We start from the raw sequence: 24,505 nt of genomic DNA on the forward strand, positions 1-24,505 counted from the left end.
ATTTCCAAAATAATTTAGAAGAAGGACTACGTGACCATATTTCAGAGTAATAATGATAAGATTATTTTTCAATTTTTAATATTACCCAATTTTATAATTAAACGTTTTGTTTTCATTCTGATTTTGATTTTTATTCAGATTAATACACATATCGATCCAAAGAATCTACAAATTTTGGTTACATCCGGATATTATTTTTTACAATCTATTTATAGGAAAAAGATTTCGAAAAGTCCACCAAGACTACCAAATCACACTTGGATAAAATCACGTCAGAGGTATAAAAAAAAGAAAATATGTTTATCTTAACACTTAGCCGATCACTCGGGGAGATCTCCCCGTTTCAATGTAGATCTAGTATTCAGTTCTTTTCGTTATATTTTATTTTCTTTTTTTTTTTATATATGAGAGTTTATTTGCAATCTATTACAAAGTAACAATAAGCAAATTTGTTGGTAAAAATAGAATAGTACAAGAATAACATGGAGGTATTTCGCTCAATAGCTAATACCTTCTTAATATTAATATCACATGTATGACGTATATCTTAATGTAACAAAAATATAATATTATATATTTAACCTTAACTTAGACTACTTGAAATATACTTAAAATCTAGGTATATTGTCTATCGGTTTGAATCTTTTTAAGCGGCGTAAATCGTGAACTTCGTTAAGCAGTTCATTAGCTAAGGTATTAGGGTGGAATTGGAGTTTTTCAGAGTACTTAGTAGTAGAGTTTTTAACAACTGACTTAACAGAGGGTATTTCAAGATCCTTAGAGATGTTTTTGTTAGTGACATACCATGGAGAGTTTGTTATAATGCGAAGTGTCTTTGATTGGGATCTTTCAAGGATTTCAATATTAGAGTTGGCAGATGAGCCCCAGAGTTGGATACCATAGGTCCAGATGGGTTTCAAAATACTTTTGTATATTATAACCTTACTATTGAGAGAAAGTTTGGAGTTTGGACCTAATAGCCAGTAGTGTTTCCTAAGTTGTAAGTTCCTAAGTTGCTTCCTCTTTTGCCAGATGTGGTGTTTCCAGTTTAATTTACTGTCTAAGTGCATTCCTAGATATTTCACTGAATCTGATTGGGGAATTTGTATGCTATTAATTGATACTGGAGCACATGTTTGTTTTCTGAGTGTGAAAGTAATGTGCACCGATTTCGTTTCATTAATACGAATTCTCCATTTTTTTAGCCATAATTGTATACCATACAAATTTTCTTGAACCAGGTTTGAAGCTAGTGTTGGGTTGGAGTGAGAAGCCATGATTGCAGTGTCATCTGCATAAGTAGCGGTGGTTGTTTGTTCAGTCGTTGGTAGATCTGCCGTATATAACGTATATAAAACTGGTCCAAGGACACTTCCTTGTGGGACGCCTGACCTGATAGGATGTAGTTTGCTAAATGTATCATTTTGTTTAACAATAAAGTATCTATTATCAAGATATGACTTTAATAATTGGAACATACAGAAGGGTAGTGCTTTTTTAAGTTTGTATAATAAGCCTGGGTGCCATACTTTATCAAAGGCTTGAGTGACGTCCAGAAAGACAGCCGAGCAATACTTTTTTTCCTCAAGACTTAAGCTTATTTGACGGACTAGTCTGTGTACCTGCTCTATCGTAGCGTGCTTATTCCTGAACCCAAATTGGTGTGCAGGTATGAGCTGATTCACAGCTAAATGTGCATTAATTCTTTTGACAAGTAGCTTTTCTAGTACTTTCGATAAATGTGAGAGCAAACTAATAGGCCTATATGAGGTAACATGTTGAGGGTCTTTACCTGGTTTTCGTATTAGGATAATTTGGGCTATTTTCCATTGTATAGGAAAGTAGTTGAGACGAAGAATAGCATTAAATATTATTGTAAGAAATCTTATGCATCTATCAGGTAGTTCACGCAGTAGTTTGCCAGTAATCAGATCAATACCCGGAGCCTTCTTAATGCTGATTTCTTTGTGTATTACCAGACTGATTTCGCTTGCTCTAAACGGTTTATGGGGGCTAGACAAATCTCCTGTTGCATACAGATACGTATGTACTTCCTCTTCTTCTTCGGCCGATACCTCTTGTGGAAAGGGTTGAAAGACTTCTTTGAGATGGTTTGCAAAAGCCGCTGCCTTTTCCGCATCACTCCTTGCCCATTTGTTGTTATCGATTTTGATGGGTGGTACACTGATTTGAGGATTTTTTATTTTCTTCGTGGCTTTCCTGAGAGAATAGTCTGTTTCTTTAGTTGGAGCTAATTTTTGAACATAGTTTTGGATAGTTAATTCTCTTTCTTCCAGGAGCAATTTCTTCAGTCTTCTTGTAGCTCTGTTAGGTCTGGTTTTATTAACGGGATTTCTGGACTGTTGCCACTGTTTTCTCAGTTTTCTTTTCTCAACAATGAGCTTTTTAATAGAATCAGAGGTTTCTAGTGGTGTCTCTTTGTTGGAAATTGTAGGTGTTGCTTCCCATGCCGCCTCCTGTATACTGACTGTAAAGTGTTCAATGGCGGCCTCCAGTTGTTCTTCTGTTTTCAGAGGTATGTTGCAGCTAACTTTTTCATTTAGTAGGCATCTATATATGTCCCAATTTGTTTTCCTGGTGTGTAATGTAGGAGGTGCATTTTTTACAATAACGCTGGAGCTAACATTTACTATAAGGGGAGTATGGTCAGAGGACAAATCTAGACTCGATTTAATATCTAGATAATGTTGGCTTATTCCTTTAACAACACAGAAATCTAACAAGTCTGGTATTTTATGTGGATCTGTGGGCCAATAGGTTGGTTCTCCTGTTGATAGTACATATAGTTTGTTTTTCTGGATGGCTTGATATAATTGTTTTCCTCTTGGGGTGGGAGTTGAAAGTCGAGAACCCCACCATGGATGTTTAGCATTGTAGTCACCCGCAGCTATGAATCTTGAGCCTAGAGTGTTAAAGAATTTTGTAAAATCGTCTTCCTTAATTGCATGTTTAGGAGGACAATAAATTGCTGATATTGTTAGGATACCCTGCCAGTCTTCCACAACAACGCTACTTGCCTGAATGTACTCGAGATTGGATTTTTCAATTTCATGGTGCCTTATTTTAGATTTGATAGCTATGGCTGTTCCTCCATGTGCACCACCACTAGGGTGTTGAGTACTGTACAGCGTGTATTTATAAAGTTTAAGATAAGATTTATCTGTGAAGTGGGTCTCTGATATTAGCATTATATCAATGTCATTGTCTATTAGGAAAGTGTGTAATTCCTGGCTTTTGCTTACCAGTCCATTAGCATTCCAGATTCCAATTTCGTAAGATATGTTAGCCATTATCTTAATTTCGATATGACTGTATTTAGAAGGTTTATCATTGTGTTCATGCTTGTCATTAACTGCATCATCATGTTTTCCATCTTATGTGAGGATTCATTTGAGGTAGTTGGTATATCTTGTTGAGAGTGATATGTTACATGGTGGTTGTTGCTTGATGCTTGTGCATAGGTTTTGCCTGGTTGTACCTCGCTGGATCTAGTATATGTGGAGTGAGTTATACGTTCTCTTAATTTAGGGAACATTTTGTTAATTAGTTGTTTTCTTATTACACATCCTTTATAGCTAGCTGGATGATTTCCACCACAATTGCAGCACTTCACTTGGTTGCTTCTATCTTTCCAATTACATTGCTCTGTCAGATGCTTTCCTGCACACTTAACACAATGGGGAATACGCGTGCAATAATTTTTGGTGTGTCCATGCGCCTGGCATCTTGTACATTGTGGTATATCCTTTTTTTTGTAGGGTTGTTCTACAGAGATAATGGTTTGTAGTAACTGTTTCAAATCATTTATAAGTTTGTTATTTTCTTGTGGTTGGAGCTCTACAAAAAATAGTGGTGTTGGACCCCTCGTCCTGTTGTTACGTATATTGGTAATTCTAACGACTTTATGACCACTCGCTTCAATTTCAGATTTTATTTCGTCCAGGTTACTAGAGGGATGGAGTCCTCTCAACACCACCTTGAAGTTTATTTGGCTTTTGTATTGAAAAGTGTAAAATTGGGTATCTTTTGCTTCTAGTTCCTTTGCTATTTTAGTGTAGCTTATGGAGTTGTATGGTTGTACTTTGATTTCCTTATTTGTTAGGGTTTTTAAAGAGTACTCGTCTTTGGCAATATGATTTAGTAGTTCTCTAAGCGGAGATATATATTCTACTCCACTTATAAATATGGGTGGAGGTTTGTCTTGACGGTCTTGTGATTTTTCATGTCTTTCTGGGTTTTGATTGATAGGGGCAGTATTATTATTATTATTATTTTTTATTATTATTATTATTATTATTATTATTATTATTATTATTATTATTATTATTATGACTACTACTACTATCGTTTACTGTGTTAAAGAGTTGAAATCTATTTGAAGTTTCAACAGAGGTACTTAGCCAATAGCTCCTTTTCACAACATTTGTTGGGGCTGTATCACTGTCGCTGGTGTGCCAAGGTCTTTTTTTATTATTGACTAGTGTCCACTCATTTGCACGGTTGTTATTTGGTGCTGGTTCAGGTCCGTTAAGCTGCTGCTTTTGTACTGAGCTGACCTGCGAGGTGCCAGGTTGAAGGTAAAGGTTATGTTGGTGGTAGGGTTGTTGAGAAATATTTTGTACACCCGATCCGGCCATGTTATCTTGATGTGATAGCAACTGGTTCTGAAGGGGAGTAAGACTGTGCTGTGGGTCAAAGTGTGTATCCATAACCTCATGATGAGTTGGGTTGATTTGTGAAGAATTTAATTGGTAAAATTCTGCTTGTTGTTGATTGTTATGTGGCATGTTTAATGTTGCCGATAAAGTTTGGGTATCAGACTTTAAAAAAATTGCACTTTAGTTGCACTAACTCCGATAAGGATAAACGAACAGAAAGAAAAACGGTTTCTAACCTACAGAGCGGGAAGAGTAGCGTCTTCACGCACTCACGCCATCTTACGAACTCCTTCAATAAAATAGAAACATTTTTAAATAGAAAAGATGTGACACGTTGTAAAAAAAAACTATAGGCATGAATATTATCGCATCAATAATAAATATCATAAATGTAGATCGAATTTCAACAGACCTTCCCTGCTTTTTTTAATTCTTTTCTCATGATAAGGAACCGACCTTGGGGTGTAGGTAGTTGACAAAAACTAATATTAGGTAGCCATAGATAGAAACAAAAATTCTAGAATATTTATCGACAGAAAGATACGTCGTCCTCTAACCGTAAGTAAATATTCTACTTTTTATATATCTAAGTAAATATTATACTTTTTTTTTGGAAACTCTGGTAGATGAATTTTTTCTTTCACTTCTTTCACCTTTCCTTTGAATTTGAGTTATCTTTAACATGGGTTAGCATACACAAGTATTTCTTTTTGTGTTGCAACTAATAACTGTAGATGCTGTTAAAGAAGGGAACAATTGAGATAGTATTTTTTTCGTTTTATCGGATTTTGAATTGCAACGATTTTAAAGTCTATTTCGATTTTCGTTGTTTTATTTTATAATATTAAAAAATTTTTTTAAATTTATTTTCTATATTTTTTCTATAAATGTAAAATAAGTTATATTATTTTATTCTTATTGGAAATATAAAGTAAATAAGGTTTATTTGTTTTTTAACGTGTCTAGTTTCTTCTATTTAAAAACTTTTCTATTTTATTGAAAAATTACTATAAGTTTCTTAAATACGCAAATATCATAATTTATAATATAATTTTCATATATGCATGGGTCAGTTCATCTCTTTGGATATTTTTCATAAAAACATATAAAAATCAAATTTAATAGACATATTTTGTCTTTATGCATCAAATATATTTTATAAAGAAGCAAAATAAAAATATAACAGTAATTTACTTGCTTTTGAATAGAATTTGTCAGCTGCTCCTCATTTATTCCACAGTATTCTCTAATTCTTTTTCTCTGATGTATCTGGTAATCCTTATTTTTTTTTAATATTTCAGACAATACAATTATTATATATTGTATGTACTTCATAATTATTTAATTTAATATTTGCGAAATAAGAATTTAATACTAATTTTTCAATAAAATAGAAACATTTTCAAATAGAAAAGATATGACACGTTGTAAAAAATGATTGAATATCGAATGCACTAGCTATAAATCGAAAAAAAAAAAATTGTAGAATGTTTGTCAATGGAAAATACATCGACCAAACCTAAATAAATATAGTATATCCTTTTTTGAAGCTCAGGTAGACGATATTCTTTCTTTGAATTGGAGATATCTTTATTATGAGTTATCACATATAAGTATTTTTAGTTGTTGTAAATAATAGCTTTAGATGCTTGAAAAAGAAGGAAACAAGTAATGTCGTTTTATTTTATAAATAATTTTATTAATTTTTTTAATTTTTTTAATATAAACAAAATTTTTTTCCATATTTTAAAAATAAGTTGTATTATTGTATTTTTAATGGAAATATAATAGCAAAGGTTTATTTGTTTATGTTACGTTTCCAGTTTCTTCTATTTAAAAATGTATTTATGTTATTGAAAATATGTAAAAATTTTTTAAATACGGAAATATTATAATTAAAATAATAAAAATAACAAACGGCACTGGTATAGTCTCTGGGTGGAATAGCTGATAAAAGGTACACTTTTTCCAATTCAAGCAATAAAAATGGAATACTAAATGCGATAGCCATAGATAGAAACAAAAATGGTAGAATGTTTGTCGGTGGAAAGATATCTTATCTTAACCTAAGTAAATATATATATATATATATAGCATTAAAAAACTTACAAACAACAGAGCTTATATAACGCATATACGTGAGAGAATATCCTTTCGAACAAAAAATTTCATATTAAATCAGTTTTTTTTTGTCCCACCTTCCACATTGACATCGTTTTCTTTAAATAAGCCAAGCTCTTTTTGATTTTCTTTCAATAACTGCTGAGACTCGAAGATAGCTTGAAGTTTCTGTGCTTTGTTAAATTTTCTGTTCGAAATTTACATAAGAAGGACTCAGAATATTTTTAAACCAAAAGACTATTTCTATATTTTTTTGGATTCAATTAAAACATTATGGAATTTATTGAAACTTTTATTACATTACCAATAATAATAATTTTATTATACTATATGATAAAATATTTAATAAATAAATTACATGAATATAATTTGATGAAAAGGTACTCAGGTCCTAAAGCATATCCTCTCATTGGAAATCTACATACATTTTTTGGTGATACTAAAGGTTAGTTTGCCTCTTATGTTTATAATACTTACATTCTTGCAAATAGTATTAATTGAATTTATCTTATAATTAGATATAACAAATAAAATTATAAAAATAATGAAAAAATATCCATCACCATGGCGGATTAGGTTAGGGCCAAAATTATATATAGTTTTGAATGATCCGGAACATATTGAAGTAAGATTCATAAGCATTTCTATAATTTCCCACGATGAATTTTTAACAGTTAAATTCTTCTTACATTTTTCATTTTTATATTTTTTGAATTCTTCTTTTTCTAGATTATTGCTAAGCATTCAAATGCTTTTGAAAAAGTTCTATATATGATTTTATAAAACCTGTTGTTGGTAATGGTTTGGTAACTGCTTCAGGTAAACTTTAGAATTATACTTTTATCTTTTACTTCAAAAAAAAAAAAAAATACTTATATCTATATTACTAAAAAAGATTTCTTTTTAAAAATAACTGAAAAATAATTGATAGTTAAAGACATTTCTCTTTCTTTTTGCATATGCCATGTATACTACTGCTTATAACACCCATATAAAAAGGTTTTTTGGCTCTATAGATTAATTTTTTGTTATATAGAACAGAAAAATATAAACTACTTAATTAAAATAATTTCTTTTATTTAAAGCATCAATATGGAAAAATCATCGAAAATTGTTAAATCCAATATTCAAAGGAAAATCTCTGTCTATTCATATAGATAAGAAAGTAAAACATTCAAACAGATTTGCAAAAATTCTTGAAAATTCTAATGAAAAAGAAATAGACATCTCGCATTACATAAATCGTTGTACTTTGGATACGATATATGGTAATATTTTGAAATATTTAAGATATAGAAAATATATATAATTACAAGAAAATAAAAGAATCTCCTTTACTATAAGGGGCATTTCACGTGAAGCGGACAACGAAAAAAATGTAAGGTCGTGGATTTTGTTCATAAATAGCTTAATTGCACCTATTTCTATGGGATCCCAATAATTGTACTTTATTATTTTTTGAAGTGGAAACTTGTTTAGAATGGAGTGATCTGAAAAGTAAATAAACGGAAACGCAGCTATGTAACGGCTGCTATACTAAATAACGAGAGAAAGAGAGACAAACATATAGGATTGAGCCTGCGAGAATGAGACGGAATATAGCTATACAGTTTTTCCTATTCTCGGTCTCCTCTTTATGCTATGCTTCGTAGTTATTGCTCCTGGTTGTATATGTGTGCGTTTGTGTGCGACTGCATACTACAAAGCGTGGACACGTATTCTTTCGATACTCGAAATTTTTGTAGGTAGGAGCGATAGAAGGGTAAAAGAATAAACAGAGATAAGCACGTAGGTATGCGACAAAAGTATAAGGTCCAAACGAACCGACAATCGAAATAAAGAAAGAAGGTGCGTGGTCTGTTTTTATTTTACCAAACGTGGTATTTCTTTTCTATTTCCGAATGTTTCTATTTTATTAAAAAATTAATATTAAATTATATATTTCGCACATATTGTAATTAACAATTACGAAATGTATAGAATATAATAATATTATTGTCTGCAATATTTTACAAAAAAATTAAATGATTATCAGATACATCAGAGAAAAAAAATTAAACAACATTGTAGAATATTTTTCTTATAAATATCCAAAGACATGTTTTTTAATTATAATGTTTGCGTATTTAGGAAATTTATACTAATTTTTCAATAAAATAGAAAAGTTTTTAAATAGAAGAAACTAGACACGTTAAAAAACAAATAAACCTTATTTACTTTATATTTCCAATAAGAATAAAATAATATAACTTATTTTACATTTATAGAAAAAAATATAGAAAATAAATTTAAAAAAAATTTTTTAATATTATAAAATAAAACAACGAAAATCGAAATAGACTTTAAAATCGTTGCAATTCAAAATCCGATAAAACGAAAAAAATACTATCTCAATTGTTCCCTTCTTTAACAGCATCTACAGTTATTAGTTGCAACACAAAAAGAAATACTTGTGTATGCTAACCCATGTTAAAGATAACTCAAATTCAAAGGAAAGGTGAAAGAAGTGAAAGAAAAAATTCATCTACCAGAGTTTCCAAAAAAAAAGTATAATATTTACTTCGGTTAGAGGACGACGTATCTTTCTGTCGATAAATATTCTAGAATTTTTGTTTCTATCTATGGCTACCTAATATTAGTTTTTGTCAACTACCTACACCCCAAGGTCGGTTCCTTATCATGAGAAAAGAATTAAAAAAAGCAGGGAAGGTCTGTTGAAATTCGATCTACATTTATGATATTTATTATTGATGCGATAATATTCATGCCTATAGTTTTTTTTTACAACGTGTCACATCTTTTCTATTTAAAAATGTTTCTATTTTATTGAAGGAGTTCGTAAGATGGCGTGAGTGCGTGAAGACGCTACTCTTCCCGCTCTGTAGGTTAGAAACCGTTTTTCTTTCTGTTCGTTTATCCTTATCGGAGTTAGTGCAACTAAAGTGCAATTTTTTTAAAGTCTGATACCCAAACTTTATCGGCAACATTAAACATGCCACATAACAATCAACAACAAGCAGAATTTTACCAATTAAATTCTTCACAAATCAACCCAACTCATCATGAGGTTATGGATACACACTTTGACCCACAGCACAGTCTTACTCCCCTTCAGAACCAGTTGCTATCACATCAAGATAACATGGCCGGATCGGGTGTACAAAATATTTCTCAACAACCCTACCACCAACATAACCTTTACCTTCAACCTGGCACCTCGCAGGTCAGCTCAGTACAAAAGCAGCAGCTTAACGGACCTGAACCAGCACCAAATAACAACCGTGCAAATGAGTGGACACTAGTCAATAATAAAAAAAGACCTTGGCACACCAGCGACAGTGATACAGCCCCAACAAATGTTGTGAAAAGGAGCTATTGGCTAAGTACCTCTGTTGAAACTTCAAATAGATTTCAACTCTTTAACACAGTAAACGATAGTAGTAGTAGTCATAATAATAATAATAATAATAATAATAATAATAATAATAATAATAATAATAAAAATAATAATAATAATAATACTGCCCCTATCAATCAAAACCCAGAAAGACATGAAAAATCACAAGACCGTCAAGACAAACCTCCACCCATATTTATAAGTGGAGTAGAATATATATCTCCGCTTAGAGAACTACTAAATCATATTGCCAAAGACGAGTACTCTTTAAAAACCCTAACAAATAAGGAAATCAAAGTACAACCATACAACTCCATAAGCTACACTAAAATAGCAAAGGAACTAGAAGCAAAAGATACCCAATTTTACACTTTTCAATACAAAAGCCAAATAAACTTCAAGGTGGTGTTGAGAGGACTCCATCCCTCTAGTAACCTGGACGAAATAAAATCTGAAATTGAAGCGAGTGGTCATAAAGTCGTTAGAATTACCAATATACGTAACAACAGGACGAGGGGTCCAACACCACTATTTTTTGTAGAGCTCCAACCACAAGAAAATAACAAACTTATAAATGATTTGAAACAGTTACTACAAACCATTATCTCTGTAGAACAACCCTACAAAAAAAAGGATATACCACAATGTACAAGATGCCAGGCGCATGGACACACCAAAAATTATTGCACGCGTATTCCCCATTGTGTTAAGTGTGCAGGAAAGCATCTGACAGAGCAATGTAATTGGAAAGATAGAAGCAACCAAGTGAAGTGCTGCAATTGTGGTGGAAATCATCCAGCTAGCTATAAAGGATGTGTAATAAGAAAACAACTAATTAACAAAATGTTCCCTAAATTAAGAGAACGTATAACTCACTCCACATATACTAGATCCAGCGAGGTACAACCAGGCAAAACCTATGCACAAGCATCAAGCAACAACCACCATGTAACATATCACTCTCAACAAGATATACCAACTACCTCAAATGAATCCTCACATAAGATGGAAAACATGATGATGCAGTTAATGACAAGCATGAACACAATGATAAACCTTCTAAATACAGTCATATCGAAATTAAGATAATGGCTAACATATCTTACGAAATTGGAATCTGGAATGCTAATGGACTGGTAAGCAAAAGCCAGGAATTACACACTTTCCTAATAGACAATGACATTGATATAATGCTAATATCAGAGACCCACTTCACAGATAAATCTTATCTTAAACTTTATAAATACACGCTGTACAGTACTCAACACCCTAGTGGTGGTGCACATGGAGGAACAGCCATAGCTATCAAATCTAAAATAAGGCACCATGAAATTGAAAAATCCAATCTCGAGTACATTCAGGCAAGTAGCGTTGTTGTGGAAGACTGGCAGGGTATCCTAACAATATCAGCAATTTATTGTCCTCCTAAACATGCAATTAAGGAAGACGATTTTACAAAATTCTTTAACACTCTAGGCTCAAGATTCATAGCTGCGGGTGACTACAATGCTAAACATCCATGGTGGGGTTCTCGACTTTCAACTCCCACCCCAAGAGGAAAACAATTATATCAAGCCATCCAGAAAAACAAACTATATGTACTATCAACAGGAGAACCAACCTATTGGCCCACAGATCCACATAAAATACCAGACTTGTTAGATTTCTGTGTTGTTAAAGGAATAAGCCAACATTATCTAGATATTAAATCGAGTCTAGATTTGTCCTCTGACCATACTCCCCTTATAGTAAATGTTAGCTCCAGCGTTATTGTAAAAAATGCACCTCCTACATTACACACCAGGAAAACAAATTGGGACATATATAGATGCCTACTAAATGAAAAAGTTAGCTGCAACATACCTCTGAAAACAGAAGAACAACTGGAGGCCGCCATTGAACACTTTACAGTCAGTATACAGGAGGCGGCATGGGAAGCAACACCTACAATTTCCAACAAAGAGACACCACTAGAAACCTCTGATTCTATTAAAAAGCTCATTGTTGAGAAAAGAAAACTGAGAAAACAGTGGCAACAGTCCAGAAATCCCGTTAATAAAACCAGACCTAACAGAGCTACAAGAAGACTGAAGAAATTGCTCCTGGAAGAAAGAGAATTAACTATCCAAAACTATGTTCAAAAATTAGCTCCAACTAAAGAAACAGACTATTCTCTCAGGAAAGCCACGAAGAAAATAAAAAATCCTCAAATCAGTGTACCACCCATCAAAATCGATAACAACAAATGGGCAAGGAGTGATGCGGAAAAGGCAGCGGCTTTTGCAAACCATCTCAAAGAAGTCTTTCAACCCTTTCCACAAGAGGTATCGGCCGAAGAAGAAGAGGAAGTACATACGTATCTGTATGCAACAGGAGATTTGTCTAGCCCCCATAAACCGTTTAGAGCAAGCGAAATCAGTCTGGTAATACACAAAGAAATCAGCATTAAGAAGGCTCCGGGTATTGATCTGATTACTGGCAAACTACTGCGTGAACTACCTGATAGATGCATAAGATTTCTTACAATAATATTTAATGCTATTCTTCGTCTCAACTACTTTCCTATACAATGGAAAATAGCCCAAATTATCCTAATACGAAAACCAGGTAAAGACCCTCAACATGTTACCTCATATAGGCCTATTAGTTTGCTCTCACATTTATCGAAAGTACTAGAAAAGCTACTTGTCAAAAGAATTAATGCACATTTAGCTGTGAATCAGCTCATACCTGCACACCAATTTGGGTTCAGGAATAAGCACGCTACGATAGAGCAGGTACACAGACTAGTCCGTCAAATAAGCTTAAGTCTTGAGGAAAAAAAGTATTGCTCGGCTGTCTTTCTGGACGTCACTCAAGCCTTTGATAAAGTATGGCACCCAGGCTTATTATACAAACTTAAAAAAGCACTACCCTTCTGTATGTTCCAATTATTAAAGTCATATCTTGATAATAGATACTTTATTGTTAAACAAAATGATACATTTAGCAAACTACATCCTATCAGGTCAGGCGTCCCACAAGGAAGTGTCCTTGGACCAGTTTTATTATATACGTTATATACGGCAGATCTACCAACGACTGAACAAACAACCACCGCTACTTATGCAGATGACACTGCAATCATGGCTTCTCACTCCAACCCAACACTAGCTTCAAACCTGGTTCAAGAAAATTTGTATGGTATACAATTATGGCTAAAAAAATGGAGAATTCGTATTAATGAAACGAAATCGGTGCACATTACTTTCACACTCAGAAAACAAACATGTGCTCCAGTATCAATTAATAGCATACAAATTCCCCAATCAGATTCAGTGAAATATCTAGGAATGCACTTAGACAGTAAATTAAACTGGAAACACCACATCTGGCAAAAGAGGAAGCAACTTAGGAACTTACAACTTAGGAAACACTACTGGCTATTAGGTCCAAACTCCAAACTTTCTCTCAATAGTAAGGTTATAATATACAAAAGTATTTTGAAACCCATCTGGACCTATGGTATCCAACTCTGGGGCTCATCTGCCAACTCTAATATTGAAATCCTTGAAAGATCCCAATCAAAGACACTTCGCATTATAACAAACTCTCCATGGTATGTCACTAACAAAAACATCTCTAAGGATCTTGAAATACCCTCTGTCAAGTCAGTTGTTAAAAACTCTACTACTAAGTACTCTGAAAAACTCCAATTCCACCCTAATACCTTAGCTAATGAACTGCTTAACGAAGTTCACGATTTACGCCGCTTAAAAAGATTCAAACCGATAGACAATATACCTAGATTTTAAGTATATTTCAAGTAGTCTAAGTTAAGGTTAAATATATAATATTATATTTTTGTTACATTAAGATATACGTCATACATGTGATATTAATATTAAGAAGGTATTAGCTATTGAGCGAAATACCTCCATGTTATTCTTGTACTATTCTATTTTTACCAACAAATTTGCTTATTGTTACTTTGTAATAGATTGCAAATAAACTCTCATATATAAAAAAAAAAAAAAAAAAATTTTTATTGAAAAATTAGTATTAAATTCTTATTTCGCAAATATTAAATTAAATAATTATGAAGTACATACAATATATAATAATTGTATTGTCTGAAATATTAAAAAAAAAAGGATTACCAGATACATCAGAGAAAAAGAATTAGAGAATACTGTGGAATAAATGAGGAGCAGCTGACAAATTCCATTCAAAAGCAAGTAAATTACTGTTATATTTTTATTTTGCTTCTTTATAAAATATATTTGATGCATAAAGACAAAATATGTCTATTAAATTTGATTTTTATATGTTTTTATGAAAAATATCCAAAGAGATGAACTGACCCATGCATATATGAAAATTATATTATAAATTATGATATTTGCGTATTTAAGAAACTTATAGTAATTTTTCAATAAAAAAAAACATTTTTTAGATGTTGAACGCCCTGCGTGAATCGGTGGAGCTTACCACGGAGCTGAAATTTGAGACTCGTAGTGTACACAGTTCGATAAGCTGAGAGAGCGATACGATTCAATGCATTTTTTAGATTTTTCGTTGTTTAGATCTTCATTTAGACGAGAGTATTTAGAAAGATAAGTTTGTAGTTAAAGAATAAAGACGAGACACGTTATAAATAATAAAGGGTCTCGAAGTGTGGTAGGCTATTGAGATGGAAAAGCATTTCTCGAAAAGATTTCTATTATTAAATCTCTCATTACGTCTGTACTAGATCCTTTGTTCAGTCCAGCAGTATTTTCCATATGTTTTTCGTAACGTCTTTATTTCATCTATCCTAAAATGTCTGTTATATAGCGCAAGAATGTAGATAAAAACGGGAAATAGAAAACCGTACTAAAAAAAAAAAATTTTATACCTGAGTTTCAAAAAAAAGGATTTTTTATATTTACTTTGTTTACGACGAATTATATTTTCCTCGATAAACATCCTACCATTTTAGTGATTATTTATAACTATCGCATTCAGCATTCCATTTTTATTGCTTGAATTGTGAAAAGTGCACTTTTTATCAGCTATTCCACCCAGAGACCATACCGGTTACCTTTATTATATATAGTAATAATATTAAAATAAATAAATCCTACAATTATCTTACTCTTAAAACTGTCCATTCGTCTCATTCTCTCGAAACTTAGATTTTTGAAGGTTTCACTTCTAACACGTGTGATCTGCACACATGATTTTTTTTTTTGAAACGATTGAAAAAAAAAATTTGAATATTTATCAACTTTGTTCTCTCCTTGTTTTTATTATTGTTCATCTTGTAATAAAATTGTAAACTTCTACTTATTAATTATAAATTACAATTTAAGTCTGAATTTTTAAAATATTTAAAAGTAGTGATCTTATCACACAAGGAAAACTGCATTAAAATTATTACTTAAAATATATTAAAAAAAAAAAAAAAACAGAAAAAACCGAATACGTCACGTTTAATCGATGGAATAATTTTTCTTACATAATAATTACATTATCTAATTGTTATCTTTCGAATATAATAAAAAATGAGAGATACGAATAAAATTTGTTATATAAGTGAATGCAATACTTATTTACCAACATAAAATATTCAATTTTTTTATCGAATAAAAATATCATGATATCGAATAATTTAAAAAAAAAAAAAAGCTTTGATTCTATCGCCTTTCATAAAATTCAAATGCAAGTAAACCATGATTGAACAATTGTTTTCTAAATAATTATTAAATTATCAAATTAATTTTATAATATAATAAAAAAAAGAAAAAAACAAAAAAAACAAAAAAAAGTTCTTATATAATTGAATGAAATACTCGTTTTACAATATAAAATATTTAATATTTTTTTATCAAATAAAAATATCACGATTTTGGATAATTTTACTAACCTTTTGATCCGATTCGTGATTATTATAGAATCGTGATATTTAGAAAGATAAGTTTGTAGTTAAAGAATAAAGACGAGACACGTTATAAATAATAAAAGGTCTCGAAGTGTGGTAGGCTATTGAGATGGAAAAGCATTTCTCGAAAAGATTTCTATTATTAAATCTCTCATTACGTCTGTACTAGATCCTTTGTTCAGTCCAGCAGTATTTTCCATATGTTTTTCGTAACATCTTTATTTCGGCATTTCTTAAAGTTTTGTTAGACAGCGCAAACATGTAGATGAAAGTAAGAATTTGAACACCATTGTAACCAATAACATATTTTACCGGAGTTTCACAAAAAGAATATTTTATATTTATTTAGTTTACGACAAATTATGTTTCCATTGATAAACATTCTACGATTTTGGTGTCTGTCTATGATTATCGCATTCAGCATTCCATTTTTATTGCTTGAATTTAAAAAAGTATAGTTTCTATCAACTATTCCACCCAGAGATTATACCAGTGGATTTTGCTATATATGGCAACAATATTTTATTAAATGATTTTGATTTTTACTCAGATTAATACACATATCGATCCAAAGAATCCACAAATTTTGGTTACATCCGGATATTATTTTTTACAATCTATTTATAGGAATAAGATTTCGAGAAGCTTTATCACACTTGGGAGAAAATCACGTTAGATGTATAAAAAAAAAGAAAATATGTTTATCTTAACACTTAGCCGTCCACTCTGGGAGATCTCCCCGTTTCAATGCAGATCGGTGCCCGACCGATCGGGGAGATCTCCCATATTGACCTTAGTAACGCGTTTTTTTTCGTTTATTTATCTACATAGTGCAGGTAAAAATCTAGTATTAAGTTCTTTTCGTTATATTTTATTTTCTGGAAAGGAAAACTCTATTCAGAAACTAAAGGGAAAGTTTAGGAGGACCATAAAACCATAAACAAGCCTAAGAGTTATCGGGATATATTGGTATTTTGTATAAACAATATGTGAAATCGTTAAATAAAATTGTTACCCCAAGATGTAATTGGCACTTAAATAATTTTCAAATTATTTCAATTTCAAATATCGCATATCAGTACGCATCACTTACGAAAAATGCGTGGTGGGCAGCGTAGTTTTAGTTGCTCGAGCGTGGTGGAAACCGTACAGTTCGCTGCGGCGCGCGTGGTCGTCTAAGTGTTAATAATCTCATTTTATACACAATATTCTATCACTACAATAAAATAAATATATTTTTATGCCTTGGGAGAAGGTTTAACTTTCTTTTAAAATAACTAACACAAGATTTTAATGTCTAAACTATAGTCACATTTAATTGTTTACTTTGATAACGTAAAGTCGCACTTCAACTAGAAAACTAATTATTACTGTTAAATGCTAACTAAATTGTTGTTATTAATTCTGGAGTTAATTTTATAACATAAAATTAACGTAAGATACTTTATTACGATTCTTTAATTTATTCTCAAATAAATTCTGTAATTAGGAATGCTTAACGATTCGTAGTTTATTCTATGAGTACCACTCTGTTACTGACCAAAAAGGTGCCAGAGAACATACAACGCAATCCTAAGTTATCACTACGCCATGGGAACAAACAGGCAATAAGGTGTGATCTGCCCAGCCGCTAGCGTGTGAACACCACCGTCAGCAATTTTGAAAGATAACGTTCAAAGAATAAGAATAATCTACAGAGGCATAACAATATATATATCTTTCACTATATTATAACTTTCATAAAATTGCATACATAAATAGAACTTTTTTGTTAAGATAATAAAGGAACAGAAGGAATTGATGCAAGAAAAGAAAATTAATGGCGAAATGAAAGAAAAAGATGCAAGTAAGAATAACTATTCAATAATCTAATTCTATTTTTTATTAAATTGTTGCAATAAGATGTTCTGAACATGCCAAATAGTATATTCATTATTCTTTTGAATAAAACAAAATATACTCCTTCATTTCTTGACGCGTTATTCAAATCATTCTACGAGGGAAAAGAATATACGGAGCAAGATATTAGTGATGAAATCAACACAATAGTTTGTACTGTAAGTAAGAATTTATCTACTTTAAACAAAACTTTGATTGTAAAAAAAAAGATAAAAAAATTTGTATTCTTTTAGGGAAGCGATTCAACCACTTGGGCAGTTACTTTTGTATTTTTAATGTTAGCTACTTATCCAAAAATTCAAGTAAGTACGAGTAAAATTTACCTTCTATATTAACTGTCTCACTGCCTTTAAAAAATAGAACATATTTTTACACTAAAATTGAATCGTGTTTTCCATATCCTAAATTGCAGAAAGAATTACATAAAGAGCTATATCAAATATACGGATCAACCGATCCAGAAGATAAACATATTACATTTGAAGACATTAAGAATATGACATTTTTGAATCGAGTGATCAAAGAAACTTTACGTCTTTTTCCTCCCGTTTCTTTTATTTCACGAAGTGTATGTGAAGATATACAAGGTATTCATACACATACTGAATAAATATTTGCGTATATTCTTTTACAATTTACGTTATTATTTCACGTATTAATTCTATATATTTATTAATTTTGTGAAGTGAGCAAGGATGTCATAATACCAAAAAATTCTATTTGTGTTTTCCTATTTTTTGCACTTCATCAAAACGAAAAATATTGGAAAAATCCTTTACAATTTAATCCTGATAGATTTTTACCTGGAAATTACGATATTAAACATTTTCTACCATTCAGCATTGTGCCAAGAGGTTGCATTGGTAATATCATTTGTTTATCTAGTAAGGAAATTGTTTTATATATAAATATTTGTAATATTACATTGAGAATCATTTCTGCTGTTATAGGTTTCAATTTGGCAATGCTCGAAATGAAAGCAATAATTGCTACTGTATTGAGAAAATTTTCTGTTCATGTAGATGTCCCACAAAAAGTGGAAGACATAGTTCTACAATTCGATATAACTATAAAACCTGCGAAAAAGATTTTTTTAAGGTTTAAGAGGAGATAATATATATTATTTTATATTTTTTTTTATCTGGTTTGCTTTTGTAAACGATAAATGTGCATCTATTGGATTGGTACAACAACGTTGAAAAACGTGCCATGCTGTCTTTTTCCAATTTGCAAATTTTCGGCAGTTTTCTCTTGTTTGCGCGTATTGTTCCAAGCAACGAAGTATTTTTAATTCTTAAATTTAAAGCGACAGGAATACTTGTAAAAAAATTATCGGTCGTTACAGTTTTACCCTTCATGGTATCCCACATAACACGATAAGTTTTGAAATCTTTCAGCGAAGGTTTCGTAAAATATTTTCAAATAATCTTTCAGAAACCTTGCAGGCATCATTCTAAAATATTTTAAAAAAGATTCATAAAAGATTTTACAAAAATATTTTAAAAACATTTTCAATATATTTTACTGATAGAATAATCTTTTGCAAGTTTCTGAACGCGAACATTTTCACCTTGTAGAAAGATTTTTTAGAAACCTTTTTGGAAGGCTTAAAGCTTTTCAAGAAATGTTTTAGAAAGTTTTTAGAAAGTTTTTATGTTATGAAGGCTATTATAGCGCGCTTTTTCAAGCTGTCTGTCAAGGCTTTAGCCCCAAAATTTTTGTCTGCCATTTTGTAAATTGTTTTCTTAATGTTGAAATAATAAAATAAAAAAGTTTTTGTTCAGGAACCTTGTGATTTTTTTTTTTTTTTTTTTAATTTTTACACCCCTTTACCTTACTGTCTGCCAATATTTATCGAATATATGAAATACTCGTTTTCTTCGAAATTCTCTATTATATCAGCTGTTAGAGTATTATATTTATTCAAAATATTATTATTTTATTACATTTATATGAAATTAATATAAAATGAGTGAAATATGTATAAAAATAGTATTTTTTTTTTTTATATATCACAACAATCGTTGCACATAGCGACAGAATGTTCGTGGCAAGCAGCGCCACGTGTTTATACTCTAACAAAATGGCTTATAGCGTGAATCCTATATCGTCGCTCCAATACAAAATTATCGTTATTAAAATATTATATATTTGTTATAAAAAAATTAAACGCTGCTAAACATATATTATAAACTTTTTTCTTCAATCTAAAGCCAAAATACATAAAAAAAACATTCATTCCAAAAAATCATTTTCGAACGTACTTACCATACTCAGGTACTTTGGACTCGGGCCATTTTTTCAACAGCTGCCAAAAGTATACTAATGGCTCTAACGTTACACAAAACGGTCTGAAGGGTGGTTAAATTCTTCAACTATTGGGAAATGGTGTAGTAGACCAGCTATCATTTGCTTTAAGTACCTAAAATTAAGTTACAAAAAGGTCTAGGTCCTTTGGACCAAGAGTGATAAGCAAAGGTTAATAATCTGATCACAAACGTTTTACCACATCCGAAAGGTTCGTTAAAAATATTTTTCATGGAGAGTGATTTTCTAACTTAAGATGGTGAATAACATGCATTAGAAGTTCTTTCTGATTTTCGTTAGCTCTTTTCATCAATTCCTAGTATTGTTCATTAGGCATGAGTTTTTAATTCTGTTTAGCAATAGCACCAAATTTATTTAGCGTTGCTAAGCGCAAATCATTGTTCACCTCAGAATTTGGATTATCATATAGTGCTTGGAATAGATTAGCTTCTGGAAATCTCATAGCAACATCTTGGATCTCATCGTTATTGTCCACTTGTCCATCTTCATGACATAGTTTTTGTCAAATCTCAATCGTTTTGTTAACCCCTTGACTTACGCGATATCTGACAATTTCGCGTGCCATAAGAAACAAGAACTTTATGGTAGCCAAACGAGGTCGCTTACGTTACGGGACGAAAAGAAATTTAAGGTTTTCGAAAACAAAGTTCTTCGTTAATCTTCGATGCCAAACGCGATGAGGAGGAAACGGCCGAATGAAGAAGACTCCGTAACGTTGAAATACATCGATTGTACAATAAACCGAACATTATCAACGTCGTAAAATCACGCTGATTAAGATAGCTGATAAGCTGGTCACGTGGCGCGCATGGGGAAGGATCGAACGGCGCACAAAATATATTGGTCGGTATATCAAACGGGAAAAGATCACTAGGTAGACCGAGACGTAGATGGGAGGATAATATTAGAAGGGACCTGAAAGAAATAGAATACGAAGACCGCGAATGGAAGAATCGCACTCAGGGACGGGACCAATGGTGGGATTTTGTATTTGCGGCAATGAACTTTCGAATTCCTAACGCCAATTAATAATAATAATCGAACTAATAAATTAATATAATTTTATTAATAAATAATTTCTAGAAAAATTTACTTTCGGTTGCGTTTTTTTCAGGTTTATAATTAGACTTACGCAGTAGCTCTCAACAACTTTTTCAATAATTTGTATATTGGTCTACCTGAGTAAATTGAATATCTCGTTTAGAGGATTTCCAATGTGATAATTAAGAAATAATGAAAAGTTAATGTACTTCTACGGTAGCGAGATATTCGTATTTGAATCGTTTCTATCTACTCCAATTTTTTTTATCGAAACATTTGATTCACGATAACTGCTTATTACCACAAATCTTTTGTAGACGATAAACTTTATATTTATTATTTTTTATTATATTCAATTTCTATGAAACAGATTCTGCGATAAGCTTATGAATTAAAATATCATGAAATAACATAGGCAGCAGAGATAAGGTATTGTTTACCTAAATATTAAGAAATTCCAAAGGGCCATCAATTCCCAAACTATCTCAATGATCAAAGAAACATATGGTGCGATGAAAACCCTTTATACAGTGTCGAGCCCTTTGAAGGTTTCTGATTCATATCTAAGCACGTACGATACCATAAAAGGAAATAACATTCCGATATTGTAGATCACGTTTCTTTATGCATTGTTTCCTTTTCCCAAAAACATAAGATTTTCCTTCGGGAGATCCTGGTAGGTGGACCCTCCTACTATTGGCCAATAAGTCCCATTTACGTTCTTCCCTCTCCAAAGAGGTGTAAGTAACTTATGTATAAAATAGACATGAATGCTCTGAACAGTCAAAGAAATGTTTTCTTCTTACGTAAAGTGAGTTTCAATTTTAAATGTAAATGAGAAAATAAATGATATAAAAAAATGTATAATTCTTATAACGTTTCAATACATATGAGAAAACATGAAAACATGAAAAAATGAGAAAAACACACACAACTGTCTTGTATTAATTTATTTATTGTAAGCATTTATAAATACCAGTTTGCAAATATTTACTATTTATCATTCATGTAATTTGTTATGGCCGAAATTCCTCAACTAAGAGTCCTCTGGCAATTTGTTTATGCTATGAAGTGGAGAATAAAGGGTTAGGTTAAGGTGTAAAATAAAACACGTGATTGAGCCAACCAAAGAAACAATGCCTTTTTTATTGGCTCGTCAGGGAAAAGCCTTGCGGCATAAAAACCCTGTATGTTACTTGATTGTACAATAAGAATGCACCACGCGGCGTTACCACGAGGGAAAATACCGTCGATGTGAAATATATATATATTGGAAAGATCTCACCTCTTGCACTCCGCAAATATAGCGATCACAACCTTAAGGGTTGTGATGTTGAATGGGCTCACTTTCACGAGTCTTGAAGATTAGAATATTCTCTTCGTTGTCCTTTGTGAATTCTTAAAGCCTCTATAATCCCTCAAGATGTGTAGTCGTAGGCGTCCGGCAAAGAATAGAAAGAATGCCCCTTTGTACTGTCCCAGCAGGACGTACATACTTGGGCTATGAGAAGTGGGGATGCGAGAGGCGGGGGTAGCTAGAGAAGCGCTTCGATAGTTACTGGTGGTTGATCGATGCTCACAGTAAGTATCGATCTAGAATTCTAATCGATGGAAGCGGATGCGCGCGAGTTTCGAATACCGCTAATCACCGTACGATCCTTTCGGATCGTACATACTCCCCCCGTTGAGAGTGTAACGATCAATGACATTCATAATACATGGTTTGTGTTGTGCGCTTATTACAATCAATTTTACGATATTTGTGACACGCGTCACCATTTATATATCGCTATATTATATATCGCTTGCAGCACGAGCTGTTTACCTTATTCAGTGAATCGCTGGCCAGTCGATCTATCTGTTTTGTACGTACGAGAAAATTAATCATAAGAGATACAACGCACGAACGTTAATTATAAAAGATACAACTCAAGAAAAAATTAATGATGGTTTAACAATGGACAAATAGTTGTCGCGTTGTGCTTGACAATTCCATGAACCGTCTTCACGGTCATCTCGTGTATAGTTGAATTTTGTCAATGAGCATGACGGAGGTATTCCTTTGATTTTATGCTGGAGTGGGATCCATTCTTGATGTTTCCTTGAAGACAATCGACTGGCGGGAATCTTACTGTAATAATTTTCCTCCGTCAATGTCGTAAACGTTCCTTTAATCTAAAAGAAATGTGCAAGCGTTAATGCTGTTGAGTCATTAGGTCTCACGAAATGGGACGTAGCGGGTGTAAAATTGAAAATAGCCTTGTTTTTATCGCGAATGTGGTTTACTCTTCGTATGCGAAGAGAGGTTCGCCCACGTTTCGCCTAAAATGATATTTGAAAGATTTGACTGCAACCTCCCACCGACTTACAAAATGAGGTGAGAGAGGTGGATTATGATATTCTATGATCTACCGCGAAATCATGGACCTTTGTCGTATATTTGTCCGACTCAATCATAACGTATAACTTCCTTAACTGGTTATTAGTCTCGACGAAGTTAGTTCCGTTATTAGAATAAACGTGAGTTGGAAAAGCTTTCGACTCACAAATCACTAGAAATCGACCAAAAAAGGCATCCATAGTCAGATCACTGACTAATTTGATGTGTACAGCATTTATAGTCATATAGACGAAGATGCGCCCGTATACTTTAACGTGAGCCTTATTACGGTACTTCTTTTCCTTCGCGTAGATCGGCTCGAAGAAATCTATTCCGACATGAGAGAATGCCGTGGCTTCCTGCACCCGAGAGCTTGGTAAATCCACTATTTTATATCGGATGCCGGATGTACGGAATCGAATGCAACGTACTCAATGACGTACGATTTTTCGCACTGGATTCTTGCCGTCGAGGAGCCAAAATCGTTGTTTTAAGGGCATAGAGGGTAGTTTGTATACCGGCGTGAAAGTATCGTTCGTGGAATTTTAGGATAAGGAGATCAGTCATGTGGTGGTTGTGAGAGTAATAATTTTGTATATTTCTCCTGGAATGTTTTAATTCGCGTTCGATATCGACCTCCTACTCAGTACAAGCCTTCTTTGACAAGGATCGGGTTTAACGCGACGAGTTTGTGTTACTGACTGCCCCCCCCCCCACTGGTGTGAATTTTAAAATAGGAGTTTCCCTGGAGCAGAGTT

The 24,505-nt window shown here is 32.3% G+C and overlaps 2 protein-coding genes across 7 annotated transcripts in view; both read left to right on the forward strand.

Annotated features, from left to right (window-relative positions):
- Nucleotides 1-6,979: 6,979 nt before the first annotated feature.
- Nucleotides 6,980-24,505, forward strand: part of LOC149031430 (cytochrome P450 4C1-like) — a 39,593-nt gene continuing 22,067 nt past the window's right edge. The window contains exons 1-2 of the mRNA XM_089176179.1: nt 6,980-7,245; nt 7,319-7,425. Coding sequence (XP_089032305.1) covers nt 7,074-7,245; nt 7,319-7,425 — 279 coding nt within the window. The 5' untranslated portion in view covers nt 6,980-7,073. The remainder of the gene's footprint in view (nt 7,246-7,318; nt 7,426-24,505) is intronic.
- On the forward strand, nt 16,080-19,774 carry LOC107073594 (cytochrome P450 4V2-like). 6 transcript variants are annotated; one of them, XM_089176077.1, is made up of 7 exons: nt 16,080-17,711; nt 17,876-17,945; nt 18,024-18,156; nt 18,232-18,300; nt 18,411-18,585; nt 18,685-18,861; nt 18,949-19,774. In XM_089176077.1, the coding sequence occupies exons 4-7, from the start codon at nt 18,274-18,276 to the stop codon at nt 19,110-19,112; spliced, it is 543 nt and encodes a 180-aa protein (XP_089032203.1). In that variant the 5' UTR covers nt 16,080-17,711; nt 17,876-17,945; nt 18,024-18,156; nt 18,232-18,273; the 3' UTR covers nt 19,113-19,774. The 6 variants fall into 6 exon arrangements, with proteins under 6 accessions (XP_089032203.1, XP_089032202.1, XP_089032201.1 ...); XM_089176076.1 differs by having other exon boundaries at nt 16,080-17,945; XM_089176075.1 differs by having other exon boundaries at nt 16,080-17,945; nt 18,100-18,156.

The sequence above is a fragment of the Polistes dominula genome, unplaced genomic scaffold (genome assembly GCF_049000335.1).
Source record: "Polistes dominula isolate Pdom_NZ unplaced genomic scaffold, Pdom_raw_medaka contig_21, whole genome shotgun sequence".
NCBI classification, from domain to species: domain Eukaryota; kingdom Metazoa; phylum Arthropoda; class Insecta; order Hymenoptera; family Vespidae; genus Polistes; species Polistes dominula.

Excerpts from the sequence above, each read along its gene's own strand:
- LOC107073594 (XM_089176074.1), top strand. The coding sequence starts at position 18,013 with ATGCCAAATAGTATATTCATTATTCTTTTGAATAAAACAAAATATACT. Across the intron at positions 18,157-18,231 it reads TCAACACAATAGTTTGTACT|GGAAGCGATTCAACCACTTG; the intron begins GTAAGTAAGAAT and ends GTATTCTTTTAG. Across the intron at positions 18,862-18,948 it reads TGTGCCAAGAGGTTGCATTG|GTTTCAATTTGGCAATGCTC; the intron begins GTAATATCATTT and ends CTGCTGTTATAG.